At 43.2% G+C, this 22,749-nt stretch overlaps 1 protein-coding gene across 2 annotated transcripts in view; it reads left to right on the top strand.

The window, feature by feature from the left end:
• Positions 1 to 22,749, top strand: part of VPS13B (vacuolar protein sorting 13 homolog B) — a 1,123,013-nt gene that overhangs the window by 927,523 nt on the left and 172,741 nt on the right. For both annotated transcript variants that reach the window (XM_075582636.1, XM_075582637.1), the window contains exons 37-39: positions 16,788 to 16,990; positions 18,248 to 18,458; positions 19,495 to 19,679. In XM_075582636.1, coding sequence (XP_075438751.1) covers positions 16,788 to 16,990; positions 18,248 to 18,458; positions 19,495 to 19,679 — 599 coding nt within the window. The remainder of the gene's footprint in view (positions 1 to 16,787; positions 16,991 to 18,247; positions 18,459 to 19,494; positions 19,680 to 22,749) is intronic.

Here is a 22,749-nt window from a genome sequence, read left to right as displayed (position 1 = left end):
CTGGTCCCTGAACTTCTGGAACCAGGCTACAGAATACATATACACATATAACATACTGTAATACAAATGTATTACTGACAATGGAAGGCTTGACCTTTATTAAAACCAATCACATTTACCCCTACCGTCACAAGAACAAAGTATGTTTCCAGAGAAACGTTCATTGAATAACTGGAAAACTGGCTAACTCATTCTGATGTGCTCACAGTTGTGCTTAATAAAAAAAAATATATAATAACATAATTTTTTCCCAAAGTTTTATATTTTGATTTAAATACACTAAAGCAGCAGATAAAATGAGAATGTTTAAAAAAAAAAAACTGGTAAATTTACCAAGATTCTACCTGAATGTTGCTCCTGTGCTAAATATATGCCAGATTTGCACCGTTATTGCTCACTGAAAATAATGTACAGTATTCTCTTTTATCAAGCTAAAATTCTTTATATAATCTGATCATTTATTTTATCCTAAATGCCTAAAATGTATCAAAGGGCATATTCTAGCCCACAACATATACTCAACACATATCTGTTGCTTCTCCAAATGCTTCCCCAAATGCTTTTCCAACATGTTGACATAAGCAAGCAGTAATTGGATTGTGGATATTCAAATATAGGTTTTATTGAAGGCAAGAAGGTAAGCAACATGCATGTTACTCTTTCTTGGAAGTCACTCAAAAAGGGTGATGATCGCTGTATGCATGTTTCAGGTAATGTCATGTAGCAATGTCAATAGGCCAAGGATGGAGGAAACGGCATGGGATTGATACGGGCAGACTTAAGAATCCTTGCTGGGAAGAAAAAGAAAGGGATGGTTAATTATAGTTGAGACAAGTTTTACCAGTGGTATTTTTGTAGGAAAAAGGTGGTGGACACTGAGCCTAGAAAAAAATGAATTTATATATACGGTAAACTGCAATACGTGTAGATAATTAAGTTTTGAATAAAGACATTTGGTGGAAAGGTCATTTATCCACACCCAGTCAGTATTCCAGCCCTCATTCCTATTAATTTCATGATTACCACAAACAGACGCTGGAACTCCGTTCCCCCACCAGAAACTACTTCGGGTTCTTACATCTTTTTGGTGCTCCAGTACAGATGCAGATACATAATAAACTAGTTTTTCGTCACACTGGATAAATGCACCTTTTAGAATTTGAGTCTTATCCATTGAGCTGTAGCTTTAGCACATGTACTGTAGCAAGGCCAAAGACATCTTTCTCTTTGAATATAGTACCACAATTTAGTGCATTTCCTTCACACCTTTTTTTATCCTCTCAAGCTTCGTATTGCTGACATATATATATCCTCACACTACAATTTCCTTTTTGACTTTGAATCCTGGGTATCCTTCTGACTCACCCACTCTCCTCTTAGGGGATTTTAACTACCATTTAAAATCAGAGACAGAACATGAAACACAGACAGAGCTCAGTGCACATCCAGTGAAACTTATACACGGTACAGTGCCTAAATATATATGTATAGATATCTATTAAATAAAATGGTCTTTTAGTTTAACATTTTGGCCAAAGTGTTGTAAGCCCTTGAGCCACTACACGGCAGACCTCATCTCAAGGGTACCTAACACTATTATATTAAGAATTTATATTAGTGTTGGATACCCTTGATACTGTTGACTACTCTCTTCTCCTACACATTATTCACTCTCTTGGCATCCGTGGCACTGCCTTCTCCTAGTTTTCCTCCTTCCTCTCTCACTGTTGGTTCAGCGTCTCCTATGCTAACTCATCCTCAACCTCTATGGAACTCTCTGTATGTATATCTCAAGGCTCAGTTTTAGGCCCCTTACTCTTCTCTCTATATACACTCTCGCTGGGTGACCTAATTGACTCATTTGGATTCAACTATCATCTCTATGCTGATGATACACAACTATATATATTTGCACCTGCACTCTAGTAAAACATTACAGAATGTCTATCAACAATTTCACTCTTTTCCTATCCTCGCTGCCTGGTGGTTACATTCAACTCCTCCCTACTTTGCATATATAAACACTGTTTCAGGGTTCGAGAGGAAATCCATGGGGAGAGTGTAGTTTCACTTGGGATTATCGTAGGTAGCTGGAACCAGATTAGATTATAAACTCTTTGGGGCAGGATTGCCTTTTGCCCTGTCATTTACCTGATGCACTTTTCCTATTGTAATTGACTTACCTTGTATTGTAAATTTTTTATATAAAATATTTGTGAAAATAATTTAATGTAAGTCACCCCTGTTACGCCTAGCAGTTTTTTTTTACCGTACGTGGTGGATCATAACTGTCATGTTACAAAGAGCTAAAAAAAAAACATTTTTTTAAAAAGATTTTAGAGCAAATCTTAGCGTGACTTCCAATGAGAGACTTATTGGCTGCAAATATCTTCTACAGAACATGAATTACCGTTTCACTTATCATTGTACACCGAGTTAAATCCAATAATGAGCTGGCATAATTGTTTGATGACTAGAGACTTTGGCAGAAAAGCATCCAATTCATGTTAATCATTGATTGAATCCATTCCAAGTACTAACTTTGCACTGTTTCGTCAACTGGTTCCATCACTGATTGTCCACTGTCCAGGTTGAAGTAAGGTGCATGTACAGTACTGTAAGCCTATGGGAAATAAAACATTAAATTAAAAATGACTACCTAAACTAATGTGCAACAGAAACTAACCGTTTAAAATACCCGAAAGGGCTGTTTAACTTTTACAAAGAAATATAGACTCGCTCCAGCAATTGAACAATAGGAAATGAAATCTGTCGAAAAAGCCAGAGGACAAGTTAAGTAATGTAAATGGCCAAGAGGGATTAGGGTGGAAGTGTAGTATGTAGACAGCTAAACAAATTACTAACAAAACCTAATGAATATTGGGTGTGGGCATAAGGGTTCTGTCAGAAATGACACCCTAACCCAAATAGCATAGACCAAAAGCTCCAGGAAAGGTGGAGACCTCATCAGCTTTCTAACATCTGGGATTTTATTTGTCATTTTGGCATTCTCTGCAAGTGCAAAAAAATAAAAAAATAAAAAATAAGAGTAAAGGGGGATTATCCTGACAATGAAGTGAGTTACTGAATCTTGTGATAATGAAAAGCAGAAGAATTCTAATTCCTTTCTATAGTCCCTGAGGTGGAGGTGCGTTTATAGTTTAGCAAAAGTAGAATGTAGGAGGGAAGAACAGATGGCCTAAAATCCATGAAACAAGACACCACCTAATCCTAGGGCTGAGTACCACTATTAATCCTGGTCGGTTCCCTACTGTTAGTTTATAACAGCTTTCTGAACTGCTACTGATAAAGTATCAAAAGAAAAAAAAAAGTGCCGTATGCTGTTCTTCTATTGAGTTTAGAAATGTCGCATCTATCTAACTAGTGTTGGCAAATTAGAGATTCAGTGTTTCCTCCAAATATTGAATAAGTCAAATCTCTTTTGAAAAATTACAAATGTTGGTCTTGATGGATGTGGCTTGTTTGGTGGATGTGGCTTGTTTGGTCATATCTATTTTATCTTTGGGTGACCAATGCAAACATTACCAGTTACACCAGGAGCTGCACACAATTTTACTATAGTTATTTCATTATATCAGGGCTGTTTTAACGACTCTTGAGGCCCTGGTATTAATTTTGGTTGTTAATTTATAAAATGTTTTACCAGGCAGTAATACATTGAGAGTTACCTCTCGTTTTCCAGTATGTCCTTTGCACAGACTTATGATGACAAATACATGGTTACATTAAGTGAACAGGGATATACATTATGTATGAAGACATTCCACGAACAGTTGGCGGACATTACTAAGGCAAACAAATAATGATGTTTAGTTTGTGTTGTAGCTCACAATGGGCTATAATTATAAGTGGTGCTAGAATGTAAGGCACCTTCCAGACCATTGAAGTGAATAGACTGTAATGTACCTTATGGTTTAGGACAGATTAACTAACTATGGGGCACATTGTGGAGTTTTTGTGTATTTTAATTTATTTATGTTTCATGTACATTATCTGATTCTTTGCATTTTGCACCGCTGAGTATACTGCCCTATATGTGCCCTACCTAAAGGTAAACATTTGTTTACATGCCTTGTTCTGCTATTGGCTAATGGACATTGATGGGTTTTTGAATCCTGTGGTGTTGGGATTGTACGGTTAATACCATATATAACATCTAATCTTTCTAGACAAACTTTTAGGACCATAATATATTCCATGATGTGCACATTTGTTTGTAAAGCCTTAATTACTTGCTGCACTGTCTGATAAATGCAGTGAGACACGGGAAATTAGGTAGCTGGCTAGTACTAGTTTGCCATTTGCTATAAGTGAGTGTACGTGAGAATACTAGTTACACAAATAATAAAAGTGGAGGCATTTTAGATTCAATGACATACTGATAAAGCTCAACTACAATCGTAAACACATACTTTTTCTCTTTATGGAACCTGCATATAGTATTTGAGCTGTATATGCATGCACAAGACATGCATAAACAAAATGTGTCATTCAATGCACGTAACGCCTGGATATGTCAATTTTTATAAGAGCTTTCATGTGAATAGAAACTACAAATGTGATACGGTAGTACGTAGACAGTCATCGCTCCAGACATTAGCAACATAAGGCTTAAATATAAATAGCCGTTGTTAGTCAAGTTGTGATAGTGCAGAGTAAAGGAACACTTCAGTATTAGGTGATAATTTTTTTTATTTGGACTAACAATCGATAGTATAAGACAAGCTTTGGAAATCGCGCTTCAGCCTTAACTCTCTTGGCTAATGCAGTGTGGTATGGGGCACATGGTACCTGCCCATCCTTTCTGGTTGACAGAGATGAGCTCATTGTAAACAGATAAGCATCTTTGACTTTCTTTCTGATTCATCACTGACCTGAACTCGGTTTGAACCGTGTTAGACAGAAAACAAGCTGGATTCCTGGCCTGAGCTTTAAAATGCAATTAAGACCTTTTGAAATCATGTGTACAGTATGTAAGTGCTTCACTCAACCCCCACTTATAACCACTACCACAACCAATAAAGTTAAGTCAGGCACTGCCTGCAGTGGAGTGTGTGTGTACTGTTTAATGTACCAGGCTCCCCCTAGCAAGTGTAACTGAGGAATGTATTCATTTAAGAATATATTTATCTGTTACACACACACACACACACACACACACACACACACACACACACACACACACACACACACACACACACACACACACACACACACACACACACACACACACACACACACACACACACACACACATATGCCATAGCTTTAAATGCGAGGCTGCGTAGCATTTGAACAAATAATTGTTAAGTGCTTGAAGGTGCAGTTAAAGGGACCACTTTACTATATTTTATCATTTAAAGGGCTCACAGGCTGACGCAGAGTGTTCTGGGTTTTGACTTCAATCTCGACCCATGGGTGTGCCTCCTAAACAAACCTCAGGAGAACATGGATAGATACCAAAATAAACGTTTTAGCCATACAGTATAATGACAGCAACACGCTGTGCTATAGCAGAAACGTGGATGAGCCCGAGCCTGCAGGTTCTTAACCAGATAAGAACAAGAATATGGTACTCTCTCAAAATGGAGAGACTCACTGGGATCCTGAGAGATTCCTGCTCAAAGTTTCAAAAGGTATGGCAGCCATGGCTGATTTATGAAACTCTCAACACGCAAGGACACCCACCCATGGATCAGTCCAACATCCTCCAATGAGACCCTCTCTGATCTCTGGCTTGCCCAGAGGGGAGCCAACCCAAAAATATAAGATAAAGAGCGTTGAATTGAGTTGAACAGAATTGATCTGAAAGGATGTTGATATTCATATATATATGTAAAACTATTAATTTTTGCCAGTGGTCATGTATTACGTATTTTTACTATGTGAAATGTGCTCGTCAGGAATGTTGCACCATCCCCCCTCTTTTGATTTCTGTTCCCCCCCCCCCCCCACAATTGTTGGAAAAACTTAAGTGATATTTTATCATTTAGAGCAGGGGGCGCAAACTTTTTTCCCTGCGCCCCCCTGCTGGAGGTCCTCCTCTCCGCGTGCCCCCCTCCCTCCTCCTCCTTACCTTGATTTCCGGCGTCTGGACGTCAGGACGTCACATGACCCCGCTGCGTCATTTGCCGCCGCGTTGCCATGGCGACGCGTCTCCAGATGCCGGCTGAATCAAGGTAAGTAGGTTTACAGAGGCCCTGCAGCTCCCCCGGTACTTAATTTAAGTGCCTTCGGGAAGCGCGCGGGGCCTCTGTAAACCCCGCACCCTCTGCCGTTAATCTCGCGCCCCCCTGGGGGTCGCGCCCCTCACTTTGCGCACCGCTGATTTAGAGGATGATTATAACTTCAAATTGGGCCATTTACAGTGTGGTCGTTACGGAACAGTGTGAGCGTTATTGAATAGAGTGAGCGTTACGGAAACAGTGTGAGCGTTATTGAATAGAGTGAGCGTTACGGAAACAGTGTGAGCGTTATTGAATAGAGTGAGCGTTACGGAAACAGTGTGAGCGTTATTGAATAGAGTGAGCGTTACGGAAACAGTGTGAGCGTTATTGAATAGAGTGAGCGTTACGGAAACAGTGTGAGTGTTATTGAATAGAGTGAGCGTTACGGAAACAGTGTGAGCGTTACAGAAACAATGTGAGCGTTACAGAAACAGTGTGAGTGTTATTGAATAGAGTGAGCGTTACGGAAACAGTGTGAGCGTTATTGAATAGAGTGAGCGTTACGGAAACAGTGTGAGTGTTATTGAATAGAGTGAGCGTTACGGAAACAGTGTGAGCGTTACGGAAACTACCTGTCTAGGCAGTGTAGCAGCCCTGCACTGGACATTTACACGTGCAGTTGTTGGAGCGGCAGGCTTGGGTTGTCGAGTGTGGAGCGGACCGGACTTCGCGGCAAAGTGTCCCACATCGAGCTGTCCTGCGGCGAAGTGTCCCAGCGGTGGAACGCCAGCAGCGTTTTGGTCGCAGCGAAACATCCCATTCCACCTAAGACAGCCATGTACCTAACAATCGTGCATACAGTATGTCATGCACAGAAAAGTTGAGTCTGCCCAATGAAATAGAGAGCCGAAGGAAGGGAAACGTAAGAGAACATTTGTAACAGAAATATGTTCTGTGCCCCTGGCTATATGGTTGTGCAAGACTCTTATTTGTTTTATCAAGTGCTGCTGCTTTAAAATCAGTTGGCTCTTATTTTTGGCATCCAGTTGCATTTTTATGGAAAATGCAATTTTGTTCACTGTCTCTATTTCAAAAAGTTTTTTAAATTTTTTTTTTTATTGTGTTTAAATGATTTAGCCTCTGGGAGTGTATGCAGTTAGAGAAGAGATGCATTCATGCCAAACAATGCTTTTACGCCTAATATAACTGTTCTCATGTATCAAGGATCACAAATCCCTGCAAAATAGTCATTACATCGGGTTTTGATCACTTGTAAACAGTGTACCAAATGTATCACATCCAGCTGGCATGAAAATGCTGCTTATCTAATTTTCTTTGGGGCTTTTTGTCTCATTGAAGTGCAGCGCAGTTGGACTTATCAGAAGGTCAGTGCAATCTTTGAAATGTTGCTGCGTTTTTTGAGACCAAATAGGCTGGAAAACATAGGGATCTTCTTGCACTTCTAATATCTTTTCTGTAGCAGGTTGTGGACCATGCCTGTTAAATGTTGCAAATTGCATTTATGCTCCACATTTAGGGGACCTACAGTACAACCCCTCCAGTAATGGGACCTACAACCCCTCCAGTAATGTGCTGTTTTTCCGTTTGTTGCAGCGGCCTCTAGTGTGTATGTGAGTAACACAATGTGTTACAGAGACTTCAGCACTGGATGACGTAATAGATGACTCTACTAATACGCGAAATAGTGATAACATCTTAGGTGCCGCGATCATTTCCTCCCGTACCGTTTAAATTCTTGCTAAGTATTGACATATATAATAATAATGCAATGATATTGTATTTTCTTGTATAGCACTGACAGCGTACACAGCACTGTACATATCATTTTTGAAAGCACGAGCTTCCAGTCTATTTTCTGGTGCTAGAGGCACAGGGAGATACAATGGCTTGCCCAAGATCACAGGGAGCTGACACCAGGATTTGAACCAGGCTGCCTTGCTTAGTCTTTCAGTCCGTGTCTTTACTCACTGAGCCACTCCTTCAGCCTACTGTATATAATGTTCTTGGGATTCCCTCTTGCCTTTGCCACTCACATCACTTCATAACCTTGTTATTGACAATCCCACCAATCACTTTGCCTCTAGCACTGCATCGGCTCCTCACTTGGGTTCACACACTTTGAGATTCTTTGGCAAACTACAGTATGTCAGCAACAAATGTTGCCTCTGTTGAAGATTATGCACTTTTAGTATTGATCAATACCCTTTATTTACTGTAGTTACTAGCCAGGAAAGAAACACCTTTCCCCAGAACTGTTGTGATAGCTCAATGTGTCTTTTCTCTGGTTCCATAGTCCGATCTTCTTACATTCAGACACAGACGTTCACTTCATTGCTACCAACTCCTGCCCATGTTCTTGTAGGATGCCAAGGCAGTGAGTTGGGTATTTTCATGTCGTTGGAGAATGAAAAACACATTCGCTAGGGCTTGGCCTTTGCAAACCTTTTTTTGTACACGCACTCTGATGCTGCCAAGTACCTAGAAGCAAAGCTCGGGACTGTGGTAGTTTATACGGGGAATGTGGAGCATGGTGCAGAGAGGCACAGGAAGCAGCTTTGTCCAATTAAATCGCTTTAATTCAGCAACAACAAAAAAACAAAGAACAGCGGCAGTATTACAAGGCAGTTGCTTCATAGCCCTTTCGCTAGCTAAACACTGGCTGAAACATAGACATCGGTTATGAAGGGCTCCAATCCCTACACGTAATCAGCCAAATCAGTTCAGTACACCTGAGCCTCCGCAACAAGCCTGCAAAGCCAGGTTTGGTGGCAATCCAGGACTGGCTCACTTATGGCTGTATGTCAGTGACAGGATCCCCACGTCTGCCACAGAGAACACAAAAGTAAATCATGTTGAAACCCAATACCCATTCAGTAATTACCTAATATTGGTACTTTCCAGTCTGATGTTGGTCTTCCTTTGTATACCATGAATTATTTGTCATCTTAACTCTATGCCCAGGACATACTTGAAAACAAAAGGTAACACTCAATGTATTACTATATGCATTACTATATGTGTGTGTAAAAAAATAATAATAATATATATATATATATGTGTGTGTGTAAATATATATATAAGTGTAGCCATGGCTGGTCCAGGTTATACTTTCTGCCTCCTGTCACGTACGTCCTAGTAGCTACAGGCAGTGGCAGACTATCTTGTGGGGTTTACCCCCCCTCATGCTGCCTATCTGAGTGACAGGGGTGCCTCATGACTGCGAGAAGCCCGGTACCATCCAAAGGTCTGGGACCTATCCTAAAATCCTATGCATTCGCACCTACAGTGGATGTTACAATAAAGGATGATGTTTTATATACCTCTGCCTGAGCCTACAGTCTATTGGGTAGGGGTATGCAAGAGAAGACTGTCATGGTGGGACTGTCTACAGTTACCCTGGAGCCTGCTATGACTGGAGGCATTGCACCAGAACCAGCATGTCAGCCTGAGGATCAGCAAAAGCCTGTCCTGTTTCCCCTTACCATCGCGGACGTTCCTCTCTCCTGAACCCTCACAGGTAACAAGCACCATGTACTTGCACCTGTAGCTTTAGCAAGTTCTCCCAGAGGGGGGGGGGGGGAAGGGAAGTAGCGCTACAATTGGAGGCACTGCTGAGATGCAGAACAAGGCTGGCTTTCAGGGCAAGGCAGCACAGAAGAAGCAGGGGCCGGGCCCCTGAGGCTTCACCAGGGACCCTGGGCACCCATCTGAAGTTAAGGAAGGGGGGGGGGGAGACCTCTCTCTGAGGCGACACCAGGGAGGGGGTTGCCTAGACCCTTACCAAAGATAAAGACTATGTTGGGGCGTACTCTGAGGGAATTGTTCTAGGGAGCGTGGATACCCTTCATAAGAAAAAAAAGAGACTGTTGGGCGTACCCTGTGGGAAATGTCCAGGGAGCGTGTACCCTTTGTTTAAATCCAGACCAGTGGTTGGGGCGTACCCCGTGGGAAATGTCCAGGGAGTGTGGATACCCTTCTAGCTGCCTAAAAATTGTGTTGTTTGGGCGTACCCTGTGGGAACTTCCAGGGAGCGTATACCCTTAATTTATTGCCTATTCAACCTGGGAAACGGACCCCTGAGTTGTTGCCGGGGACCCTGTTTTGCCCTCATGGACTGTGCTATTGTGCTCAAAATGGAGTCCACCGCATGGACTGTACTCTCAAAATGGCGTTCCCGCCAGAAAACTGGGACCGCATGGGATTGCAGCAAGTTGCAAGCTATTTTCTGCAAACTCGGTTGCAAGCTATTCGGAGCCAAGCAAGGTACCGCACATCGCTGTGATTGGCTCAGCCGGAGCCTGGTCTCACCTTGTTCCTCTATGCCGCTGCCCTAAATTTCACCAAGTGGTGAGGGCAACACCCAAGAGCCAATCGGAGACCGTCCCCGTCCTGGGAGGAACCGACTACGCCCTGATCCATCTCAGTTCCACGGAGCTGAGCAAGAGGACAGAACTATAGTATCCTGCTGCTTACTACCCTACCTCATACTGCTAAAGAAAGACCAACAAAAATGTCTACCCTAGAGATTGCCAATTACTATCTACCAGGGGGCTACTTGATGGTCAACGGCCAGTGTCACCTGCGCTGTGTGCCCCCGAACTGCTGGCTCCCTTGGGGCGATGCCAGCCCCACAGTGTCAGCAATGCAGGCCTTCTTTATGCGGCCTGCTAGTCCTGGGCCCGCCGACGCTGTGCGGTCCTTACATTTGTCCCTGCTGAGGACGACATCGTGGGCCTGTGTGCCCTAACCATAGTGCCCGGAAACCCCTGTGGTCTGGTGCTAGAAACGCCCTATCATGCGAAGTTGCTGATGGTTCCAGGACCGGAACCTGTGTATGCTGACCAGGAGAGTGAGTTGACTGCCCCGGGGGTGTTGGGTGCGCTTCCCCTGGCGGCGCGAGAGCGGGCAAGCTCCGTGACAATAGCTGCCAGGGAATACGGGGTGCCCTGATGTTGCTCCCCGGAAGAGGTTTCCTTACCCTCCTCTGAAGATGAGGCCAGCTGTCGGACACCTATCGAGGAAAGACCGTCCCTTACCTGCAGTCAGAGGGGAAGTCCCGATCCAGAGGTGTCCATCCAGAAGGCTGTGGTGCATCTGGAGCCCCGGAAGAGCCCCACGCCCGAGGAAGATGCCAGAGCTGTGAAAGACCCGCATGCGGTGGATCCTGTGGAGCCAGAAAACGTCCCCTACCGACCCCACATCTTGTTTCAGCTAAGGTTTTGCTGCGGCCTACGTGGGCGAGGAACCAGGCGGGGTCTTGTTCGGTGCACATCTGGCATCGCCGGACGTGACGTCATCCTCGCCGCCTGACCGGTGCCAGCCTGGGACTCTCTCGAGATTGTCTATCCCTGATGACGTCGACAACATGGCGCCTATTGCAGCTGCGGAACCTTCGTCGGGACCTGCTGTGGTGAATGCTGGACAGTCTCCTACTGACACTCCAATACACAGGCCCCGATCCAGAGGAAGGGGTCACCGGATCCCGGATGCCATCCCAATACCACCCCAATACCACCCCCTGGGGCTGTGGTAAGCCTGCACCACACGGACTGGCCATGGACACTGTTAGGCCCCGTTCACCGGCCTTTCCCACCCATGTCTATTCCCATGCCACCCCTGTTCAGGACAGTGCCATGACCACCCCTTTACATCTTCCCCTGCTGACTCCATCTATGTTTTCTCTCATTTTCCTAGTGATGATCTATCCCCTGGTTTGTCCACTGATCTAAGAAACTGGAATTTTGGGGGGAGGGATGGTTGGTCAGACGAATCTGAGGGGGAGATACCAGCTTCCAGTCGTATACCAGTGGCTAAATCCCCTGGGTCTTTTAGGTCACTTAGAGAATCCTCTCTCACAACAATCAGCGACGTCTGGAGTGTCATCGCAGATGGACACTAGGTTCAGTAGCCCAAACCCAGAACAGCTGTCCGGGGAACCCCTTAAGTGGTGGGACCCTATGTTTCAGGGCTATGCCGCCAGTATGAATAGGACTAGGTTCCTTCTGGTTGATGGTCCTATGGTGGATTATTGGTGGGAGGAGGGTAAATATTCCCCAGAGGACACAGCTGAGGGCCTCCGTTAGAGGGTACACGACATTAAGCTAGCGGTAGTAACACCTAAAGGACCAGCTATACTGTACAAAGAGGTGGACCCGAGGGAACCTACATTTCTGCCTCCTGTCACGTAGCTACAGGCAGTGGCAGGCTATCTTCCCTCATGCTGCCTCTCTGAGTGACTGGGGTGGAGGTGAACTGGGTCTGTTTGTAGCCAATCATGGTGCAGACCTTGTGCCCTCCCCCTCTGTGCCTTAGGGGGGGAAGTACTCTAAATTATAGTTAGTCCAGGTCTCCCCTCCTGGGGTTGAGACATGCAGTTCTAGTCTCTTCCTCTAGGGTTGGAGACGTGCCTTTCAGCCCCTCATGGGGCTGACTGCAGCCAAAGACCTGAAGAGAGGGCCATGCCTCAAGACTGCGAGAAGGCAGTACCATCCAAAGGTCTGGGACCTATCCTAAAACCCTATGCATTCGCTGTAATAACACCTGCAGTTAATGTTACAATAAAGGATCCTGTTTATATACCCCTGCCTGAGCCTACTGTCATGGTGGGGACTGTCTCCAGTAACCCTGGAGCCTGCTGTGACTGGAGGCAGCCTGAGGATCAGCAAAACCCTGTCCTGTTTCCCCTTACCATCGCAGACACTCATCTCTCCTGAACCCTCACAGGTAACAAGCGCCATGTACTTGCACCTGTAGCTTTAGCAAGATCTCCCAGAGTGGAGGGGGGAGGGGAAGCAGGGTTACATATATATACCACTCTTCGGTGGTGTCTAGGGTACATGGGGCTGATTACCTGTTGTGTGGTGCATACCTGTGAGGAACAGGAGGGCCTGAGCTTCCCGCGGTGTTGTGGGGGAGCCAGGACCGGGCTTCTGGGGTGATAGCCTCCATGATCTCTTAGTGGTGCAGCGCCTCCATCTTCTATACTCCCAGGGTAATGGGACAGGACCGGTATAGAAGAACCACTCAGGTCCCAGGGTTATACTCTCCAAATCACACACAGTCTTTACGGGTACAGAACAGTCTCTTTATTTGACAGAGCAACAGTATCCCAACGATAAGGCTTCCAGCAGCCGCAACACAATCGCCAGGACGAGGTACCCAACGCTCACCTCCTCTCCTTCCCTCCAAGTCACTCTTCCGACAGGATGGTCTGAGCTAGGGCTTCAATACCCTGTGGCTCACCTCCGAGGTTAGCCTCGAAGTGGGTCTTGAATTCTTCCCCCCCATCACCCCTGGCAGTGGGGTGAGGGCATTGGTCCACCAGTCTATGATTCTATCAGCTCTACTTATAGACGCTGATCGTTTCAGTTCCTCTCGCTCTCATCCGGCACGCTGCGCCGGGGAGCCCTCAGCCTCCTGATACTCCTCGGACCGTTCCGCAGGATTCGTGGCTTACGGCATAATACTCAGCAACTCTAGACTCTCGATATCACTGTTCACTCAAACTCTTCCTAAGCTACTCTCTCTTCCGAAGGACCATCAAAAGAGAGGAACACAGCACAAAAGCACAGAAGAAGAACAACCCCAACTCACCGGAGTTGGCTGCTAAATATAGAGCTAGCCCCTCCCCTCATGGTGTCAGCAGAGCCTCCCCTCTTGCTCACGCCTGCAGCAGAGTCCAGGCCTGCGTCTACCACTCAGGTTAGGGCTATGAAGGGGGAAAACCCATGATGATTACTGGCGCCTGATCTTAACAGGACTTATCACAGTAGAAGGAAGATAGATATAGCCTGAGCTGTTTACAGGGGGCTACATATATATATATATCACCTTATTTTAGGATGCATTTGTATTTCATTGTTGATTTGAACTAGGAAACAAGCGGGTGCAGCAGTGTTTCCAACTTTCACAATTCTGTGAATAGCACAGGTGGAAAACAGTACAATTATAAAAAATAAAAAATTCAAAACTCTGAAAACTGGAAACATCTGTATACTGTATGTGGCCCTCGGGCCATTTTCTCCCCTATTATTTCAAGCTATCTGATTTCATTAGGTCAGTGAACAGGCAAATTTTGCAAATGTCTGTGCAATTCAATATATGACACTATAAAGTTCAGTTAGTATCAGGGGAAACATAAAGAACATCCAATTCAGCAGAAATCAAGCAAACCAATGCTGTAGCCCAGTGAATGTTACTGTCTTTGATGTTGCAGGGTGCAGTTGCTTTATGCCACTGTCAAATGTATGAAATATCCTATGAGAGCTTCTTAAATCTGCTGCTTATCTCTTGGGCACAAAGGGCAATGCCACCTGATACTTGGAGGATTTAAATAAACCAAAGCAAACCGTGGTAGTTTCAAATGGAAAGTTTGCCGTGTCCCATTGTAATATTACACCGAGGAGCTCATTCTGTAACTGCTCTTGTAATCATTCCCCATAGCCATTCAGCATGTGGGAAAAATGAAATGCATCTTCATCATTGACGCAAAAGAACACAACATGAAATGAACTCAGAGCAGTAACATGCAGTGAATGAGTTTGAAGTGTGTAACAACTAATAAAAACAACATCCGTATAGCGTTAGCCATAATATTTACACCTCTATGTCAGGGGTTCTCAATTCCAGTCCTCAGGACCCCCCAACAGGGCAGGTTTTCAGGATATCCCTGCTTCAGCACAGGTCAGTCTTCGACTAAGCCAATGATGGAGCCACCTGTGCTGATGCAGGTATCTCCTGAAAACCTGACCTGTTGCTGGTCCGAGGGGGGGGGGGGTTGGAAGCTTGAGGACCGGAGTTGAGAACCCCCTGATTTAGGTTTGAAAGCCAAATTGAAACCCGTGCTATAATGGGTAATGCACTGGACAGCTCATAGACTATTATTAGAGGCACGTCTTTTATTGAGCGTGAATCAACATTTCTGAAGTTACAGTTATCAGGGTACAAACGGGGAAAATACAAATAGAAAAAGAAAACACACTTTTTTCTGACTGTAGCCAGGTTTACCTTTGTGTGTCCCAAGCTCCTCTCTCCCCCCAGAATCTAACATAGAAGAGCACGAGGAAAAGTCACAATTAAATATGTACAGTAGATTGGAGTAAAAACCATGTGCAATTTTGAAACAGCTAAGGGGCTGATGCGCCATATTAGCTCAATGTTGAAAATGTCTGTGAAGCAAAATGTTTGCAGATACTATATTAAGTACACAATGTGAATGATTATTTTTTTTTTTTACAAATGATTTATTCACATGCTATGCAATAAAATATGAAGGCTTGTGATAAAGGGATTTTTTTTTTACCTGGGCATGGGCCATTTGTCTATCTATTTTATACCGTAATATAGCTAACCAAGTAACTAATAAAGTATGCCTGGGCTACAGTATATGTAAAAAGTAACACACACACATTACTTGCAGCATATTGATTCGTAATCCTTTGTTATACACAGTATTCAAAAAGACAAGGCCAGCGCCTGCCTTCCTAACAGTGCATGCCAAAGGGGCTACTGAGGCCTCCTATCATGTCTGTATGTCAGTCATGGCTGATAGACCTCTATGATATAGACAAGGTGAAGGGTAAATGGTGCTCACAATCACATCTGATGAAAAATAGCTCAATAAATGTTACAGGTGCTGTTTAAATGTCCATAATGAATAAGTCCACATATAAAACAATCCAGGGGAGATAGAGACCTAATGTTGTCCACCTGGCAACCACAATAAATGGCCCTTGTAGATTTCTTCCCAGGAGATGGATAAATGTATAATGGTGCACTAGCATAGGGTAAATATATCTGGGCTATTGCCCATTACCTGCCAAGGGCAAGCCAGTCACTCCAAGGCGTGCAGTCCTCAAGGGTAAGTACAGAAGATTCAATTAGAGACAGGAGCACAGCCGAGATTCATGTAAAAGAATGAAGAATTCCAGGGCAACTCCAAAAATTTTACTAAATCAAAGTAGTTTTATTTTTATTTTTTTTGTCAACTGTTTGAGGTTTTCATGGGGTACAGAAATAAAAAGAGGGGGAGCAATCAACCGTAAAGGATGGACAACAGATATACATCAGTCATGACCTCATCATAGCGAATATAGAAAAAAGCCTAACATTTACCGATGCAAGGCAGGAGGGGCGGGACACACTAAATATTAATAACCAATAAAGTATAGATAAAGATAAAGGTGGCATAGAGCACTTCCTCCCCTATGGCTCAAATCCTACCCCGCGCACAGGGCAGTCCCTCAGCTTCTCCTGAGAAGGTTCCTACAACAGGGCCTTGCTCAGAGCATGCTCTGCCCGACCCTCCTTTGTCAGTCAGGGATCCCAGATTATTAGATTGTTTTTAAATGGCCCCAGGGTTATGCTGGAACATTTATTGCAAAATGCCTGAAGGAATACAGTAGTAATGTCACTGCCTTTGAACAAGGTCGACCTGGTTTGAATCCCATTGTCAGCTGTCTTTAACTTGGAAAAGTCCTTTTATCTCACCTTTAAGACACGTTATGGTATTGGAAGAAGATTTTACTGCAAAGCACAATGCGTGCTAGGAAGTGACCCTTTCCCCCCTTTTTTTTCTAGATACAATCACTGGTGCATTATTTACACTGGACACGAATGACTTTGTCCTTAAAACTTGCCTGAAAGAAAGAAGCAGAAATCTGATGGGCCCGGTCTCTGGCTCAGTTAATCTAGAAGCCAATTGGTGCAAGCACAGTGGAAACCCCGGCTCCCAGCATTTTATTCCCAAAATACTTGTTGATTTGAGAGGCGGAGTAATGCAGGTGAGTGTTTGCAAATTATTATTTGTTCAAGAAATAGCCTTGGATCTCTCTTCCTATTAAAATGTATTACAATTGTCTTTTGTAAAATTACTGTTGACCACTGTAGAGAAAGCATAGTGCCATTAATATACAGTAGTATCAATATCTAGGCGGTCCCTTCAAAGCCAATCTGCAAGGACCAACATATGTACCATTATAAAGAAAAATGTAAAGTTCTGATTTTTATCAATGAGATTCCATTCAAGTCTTTGGGAGTTATTTATTAAACTACAATATATAGTCAAGTGTCAGTTGGATGAGGAGTGAGCATGTGGTTTGTGCCTCCAGTGGAGTGAGCATGTGGTTTCTGCCTCCGGTGGAGTGAGCATGTGGTTTCTGCCTCCAGTGGAGTGAGCATGGGGTTTCTGCCTCCAGTGGAGTGAGCATGTGGTTTCTGCCTCCAGTGGAGTGAGCATGTGGCTTCTTTCTCCGGTGGAGTGAGCATGTGGTTTCTGCCTCCAGTGGAGTGAGCATGTGGTTTCTGCCTCCGGTGGAGTGAGCACGTGGCTTCTTTCTCCGGTGGAGTGAGTATGTGGTTCCTGTCTCCGGTGGAGTGAGCATGTGGTTTCTGCCTCCAGTGGAGTGAGCATGTGGTTTCTGTCTCCGTGGAGTGAGCATGTGGTTTCTGTCTCCGGAGGAGTAAGCATGTGGCTTCTTTCTCCGGTGGAGTGAGCATGTGGTTTCTGCCTCCGGTGGAGTGACTGTGCAGATAATTAATCGTGTACATGTTGGAGTTTTCACTACTGTTTATCCCCTTGCTGCTGAAGGCAGACAAGTGGGCTCTGAGTTTTCCATGAGTGTTACTGATATGAAGTCTGTCTCACTGTGATAACGCCATATAATGTATATTGGAAGTAAACACGAAAGTGTTTTGAGTTATGGTTGTGAATAATATTGAATCTGAAAAACACTAGATGAAATATTAGGAAACCTTAAAAACATACACAGAATACACTCATCAAGTTTCACCTGTATTGGGTCATTTTCATTAGAGCATTAAATACTTAAAAAAAAATGTTTTCAACAATTGTTAATTTTTGCTTGGCCCTCAATTTAATGTTATACATTTGTTAATATTTATTGTAACCTTTTTTTGTCTAGGGCTTAAAAACTGCCAAACAAAATATGTAATCATCCTGAACCAGTATCGTTGAGACAAGTTCCAGATCGTATCGAAAATGCTCTCTATACTTTGCATTCCTAATTTTCTCATTATAGGTTTTCTGGGGTCAAGAGAACTTGAATTGTTTAGAGATTGTACATGAACTTCTCCAAGAATACCTACAGAGAGAATCCAAATTTAGCACAGTGAGTTGTGATCAACGCCTTCCACTGGGCTCTCCTACAATCGGTAGACATCAAACCTCCAAGACAGAACATAGCTTGGATGACTTGAGAACTGGCCTTTTCCAGTACATACAGGATGCAGGTAAGACAAACTTCACTTTCAGTTGCGTTTGTGAATAGTGTATTTGCACAATATCTTATCTTGATAGAAGAGGGAAGCTCTTTCTATCGAAAAATGACTACATGAAGTCTAGTTTTTGCCGGCTATGGAAACACAAATGTGCTAGCCTCCTTCCACCAATATATACTTTTGTTTCTATTGACCATTTCCCACTCTTATTCCTTATATGTTATAAGCTGCTTAATGCAGAGACCACCCTACCTATTGTGAGTTAAGTTGGTATTATTTTCTGTGTTCTATTATTGTCGTTAAAGTCAATTGTGCAGCATAAAAGAGTAATATCCATGCAAAGTAGACTAGGTGTAGGATCCGGAGCAAGCCATACGTTACAGTATATCATGTTTAACAAGAATGAAGATTCAGGAAGCATGTGGGACAGTCTCAGCAGAGATTATGGGTACAGTCACAGTGAAAGAATAAACAAATGCAAGAGCATGACACAAGGGAGCACAATTTCACAATGACACAATTTCTTCTTAAAGGCTTTAACTAGTTTCTTTTTATCGTAATCAGGTTAAATGCAGAGGGAGCAAAGCTAGAATTAATTTAGTTTTTCGGGTAGGTTTTTAATATTGACTGCGTAAGTGCACCAGATATTCCATAAGTGCGGTTAATGAGATTCATTTCTGTATGTATAGTAGTCATAGTTAACATGAAATTGTTTAGTGGCTGTAGAACATTGTATCTACCTACATTCAAGTGTAACCAATTTAGTAAGTAAAAGTTGGAGACGTCACATTACCAAAGAGAGTAACAGCCTTTTCCAGGGGTAGCCAACTCCAGTCCTCAAGAGCAACCAACAGGTTAGGTTTCCAGGATATCCCTGCTTCAGCACAGGTGGCTCAATCAGTGGCTCAGTCAAAGACTGAGACACCTGTGCTGAAGCAGGGATATCCTGGAAAGTTGACCTGTTGGTAGCTCTTGAGGAATAGAGTTGGCTACCCCTTGCCTATTCTATAGTTTATTCTGTCATTCAAAATGTAATTTTGTTTGCCAGATGCGCAGAAACTACCAACCGCATATGAAGTAGTTTTTTACAATGAAACAGAAGAGTGTCCAGGAATGATGCTATGGAGATATCCAGAGCCCCGGGTGCTGACACTTGTAAGGATAACTCCAGTCCCATTCAACACAACTGAGGATCCTGATATCAGCACTGCTGACCTTGGAGATGTTCTTCAGGTTTGTTTTGAAAATGTATTTCATGTACAAATCCCAGTATATTTAATATAAACACTGAAACATATACTACCATGGAAAGTATATTAATATTGTATTGATGTACTGAAGTTTATCATCAGCATCGTTATTAATTAATTTTTATATTTAAGCTATTCAAAATAAAAATGAAAATCTGAACCACTGGGTCTGCTGCAGCCCGACCGCACAAATCTCTCCCGTACGTAACTTGTTCAGTATCAGCATGTTAGTGATACAAAAATGGTTCCACGTTACATCGTGATCTGAAGCCCCAAAGATACATGCTGTGTATGTATGAGAGAGTGGTGATCATGCTTGTCCAGCCAGGTTTGCCTGGTTATCTTGGAAACTTACCCCTTAAGTAGTGAGGATGCTGAGAGGTCAGGTAAACCGGCAAACCCTACAGATGTCTATATTCGTTTAACTCCTGTAATGCTAGTATCTTGCCCCTAAGCATTTCCTGCTCTTTAAAATAATAATAATAATAATAATAATAATAATTGTTTAGTAAAATGTAGCATCTGGCTGTACTGTGCTCTGGGAAGACATCCATTTTGACCTCCCAGGCATTTCATGTCAACTGCTCATACTGTATTGAGGATATTTATCCTTATCTTGGACCCAGCCATATACACACCTGCTCTCACCCATGCCTTCCCCATGCCTCCTCTTTCACTGCTAATTGTGTTAACCCATCTAATTTAATACTGACCAACCTTAAAACTCACCTCTCAAAAGAAGCCTGCAATAGAGTGCAATAGCCTGCACTCATAGCTACTGTCCCACAGTCACTCCTACCAACCATTGTGACCAAAAGGAGGAGACAAAGAGAGAGATAGAAGCAAGGACAAGAGGAGACAGAGGGATGACGAGGAGGAGGGAATGGAGAGCATCGTGCACATGGGGCAGGAGGGAGTGCAAAGAGATGGTAGGAGAGACAGCAAGGTGAGTAGGAGGAGGAAACAGAGACAGCAAGGAGAGGAGGAGGCGGATAAGTAGGAGAGGTGAGAATGTAGTGTGTACAGATGAGCAGACACAGTAAGGCAGGGAGTGCAAATAGAGGGGAGGAGAGAGTGCAAAGAGGAGCAGGACATGATGGATTAGAGAGTAAGGTGGAGAAGAGTTGACAGGAGACAGCAAGGCATTACAGGGAGAGGCGAAAACCAAGAGTAATGTTTAATTGATAACCTTTCAGATCTCCTCAATCGGCGTATGTTATGCCGGGTACTGCTAGTTTTTTTTAAATGTACCTGAACCAGGAAGTCCCTCTGAGCTGATCCGTATTCCCTGACCTCTTGGGACACTGGTTCCTGAGATATTTGTAGTTTTTTGTGTCTGTGTTTTGCACACACAAAAAAATTGAATATACCCACAGTGTCACCAATAGAAAGCTGTTATGTCAACTCCCTAGAATATTGCAGCTTTCGATTGGCTGTCGGAACACCTCCCCCCTTGCACTTCAGAATGGATATTCTGGTTCTGGGGTCATGTGATTGCTTGCGTAAAAATCACATGTCCAGCATCTCCTCCGGAAATTACAAACAGAAGAGCCCAGTCCTCCATGTTCTGATGAAGCATGGAGCTCCAGGAGAGTAAATATTGCCAAGTCTTCCTCCTCTCTCCATATAAATGATGCACATTGTACAGCCTGTTATGGTAAATCTGAGGATTATTGAATTGTTGGGGACATCATGATATGATTGTAAAGCAAAGGCACAGCTGGGCGCACTATGTCTAATAATTGTATTGTACTGTATTGCATGTCTTTAGTTATAAAGCGCCATTAATGTACATAGCGCTTCACAGTAGTAATACATGTGGTAATCAAATAAATAACAGATAATATAAATAACAGATCATGGGAATAAGTGCTTTAGACATAAAAGTAACATTAAGGAAGAGGAGTCCCTGCACCGAGGAGCTTACAGTCTAATTGGTAGATAGGGAGAACGTACAGAGACAGTAGGAGGGAGTTCTGGTAAGTGCGTCTGCAGGGGGCCAAGCTTTATGTATCATGTGTTCAGAATATCCACAGTGCTATTCATATGCTTCTTTAAGCAAGTGTGTCTTAAGGTGGGTCTTGAAGGTGGATAAAGAGGGTGCTAGTCGGGTACTGAGGGGAAGGGCATTCCAGAGGTGTGGGGCAGTCAGTGAAAAAGGTTTAAGGCGGGAGAGGGCTTTAGATACAAAGGGGGTAGAAAGAAGACATCCTTGAGAAGAACGCAAGAGTCTGGATGGTGCATAACGAGAAATTAGGGCTGAGATGTAAGGAAGGGCAGAAGAGTGTAAAGCTTTAAAAGTGAGGAGAAGAATGGAGTGTGAGATGCGGGATTTGATCGGAAGCCAGGAGATGGATTTCATGAGGGGAGATGCTGATAATTAATAATTATTAATTAGCAAGCAGAACAAAGAAATTAGTAACCAACATCTCAGTCCATAATGGACCTTCAGGGCCCTGAAAAAGGTCCTTTATGGACTAAAATGTCAGTTAATGTAAATGAATAAATGTTAGACTTTGCGTGCCCAGCTGCACCTTTGCTGCACATTTCTTGTTATAGTTGGACTCCCGATGGTTGCTAAAGGTACATTGTTTCCTTTTTTATTTTTGATCAGGTGCCCAACCGCATACATCTGTGCTTGGACATCACGCTAGTACAGAGTTTGTTTTGTAGCCACACTGGAAGTGGAAATAGTGATAACCATCCTTATTTTCTATTTGTATTTATTTCGGCAATTGAGGTGCATTAAAAGACCAATGGTACTTTAAAGAAATATAGGTTGATATGCATACCTACTTAGAAACTCACTTGCCAATAGGTTTGTGCTACAATAATGGGAAAAGAAGTTAAATGGGACACTGCATCTAAATGAAAGGTTCTTTGTACATTGACAATTAAAAAATAGAACAATTATATAATTTGTCATTATTCAGACCATTTTGGTAAGAAAAATGTGTTCCCCTTTTGCACAGAAAAACTCTGCTACAGTACATATTGCCTTTTAGCACTAAAGGATTTATAGCCCACATAAAAAAAATGTTTTTTTTACATCA

Source organism: Ascaphus truei, chromosome 2 (genome assembly GCF_040206685.1).
Source record: "Ascaphus truei isolate aAscTru1 chromosome 2, aAscTru1.hap1, whole genome shotgun sequence".
NCBI lineage: Eukaryota > Metazoa > Chordata > Amphibia > Anura > Ascaphidae > Ascaphus > Ascaphus truei.
This window is presented reverse-complemented; position numbering and strand designations above follow the sequence as displayed.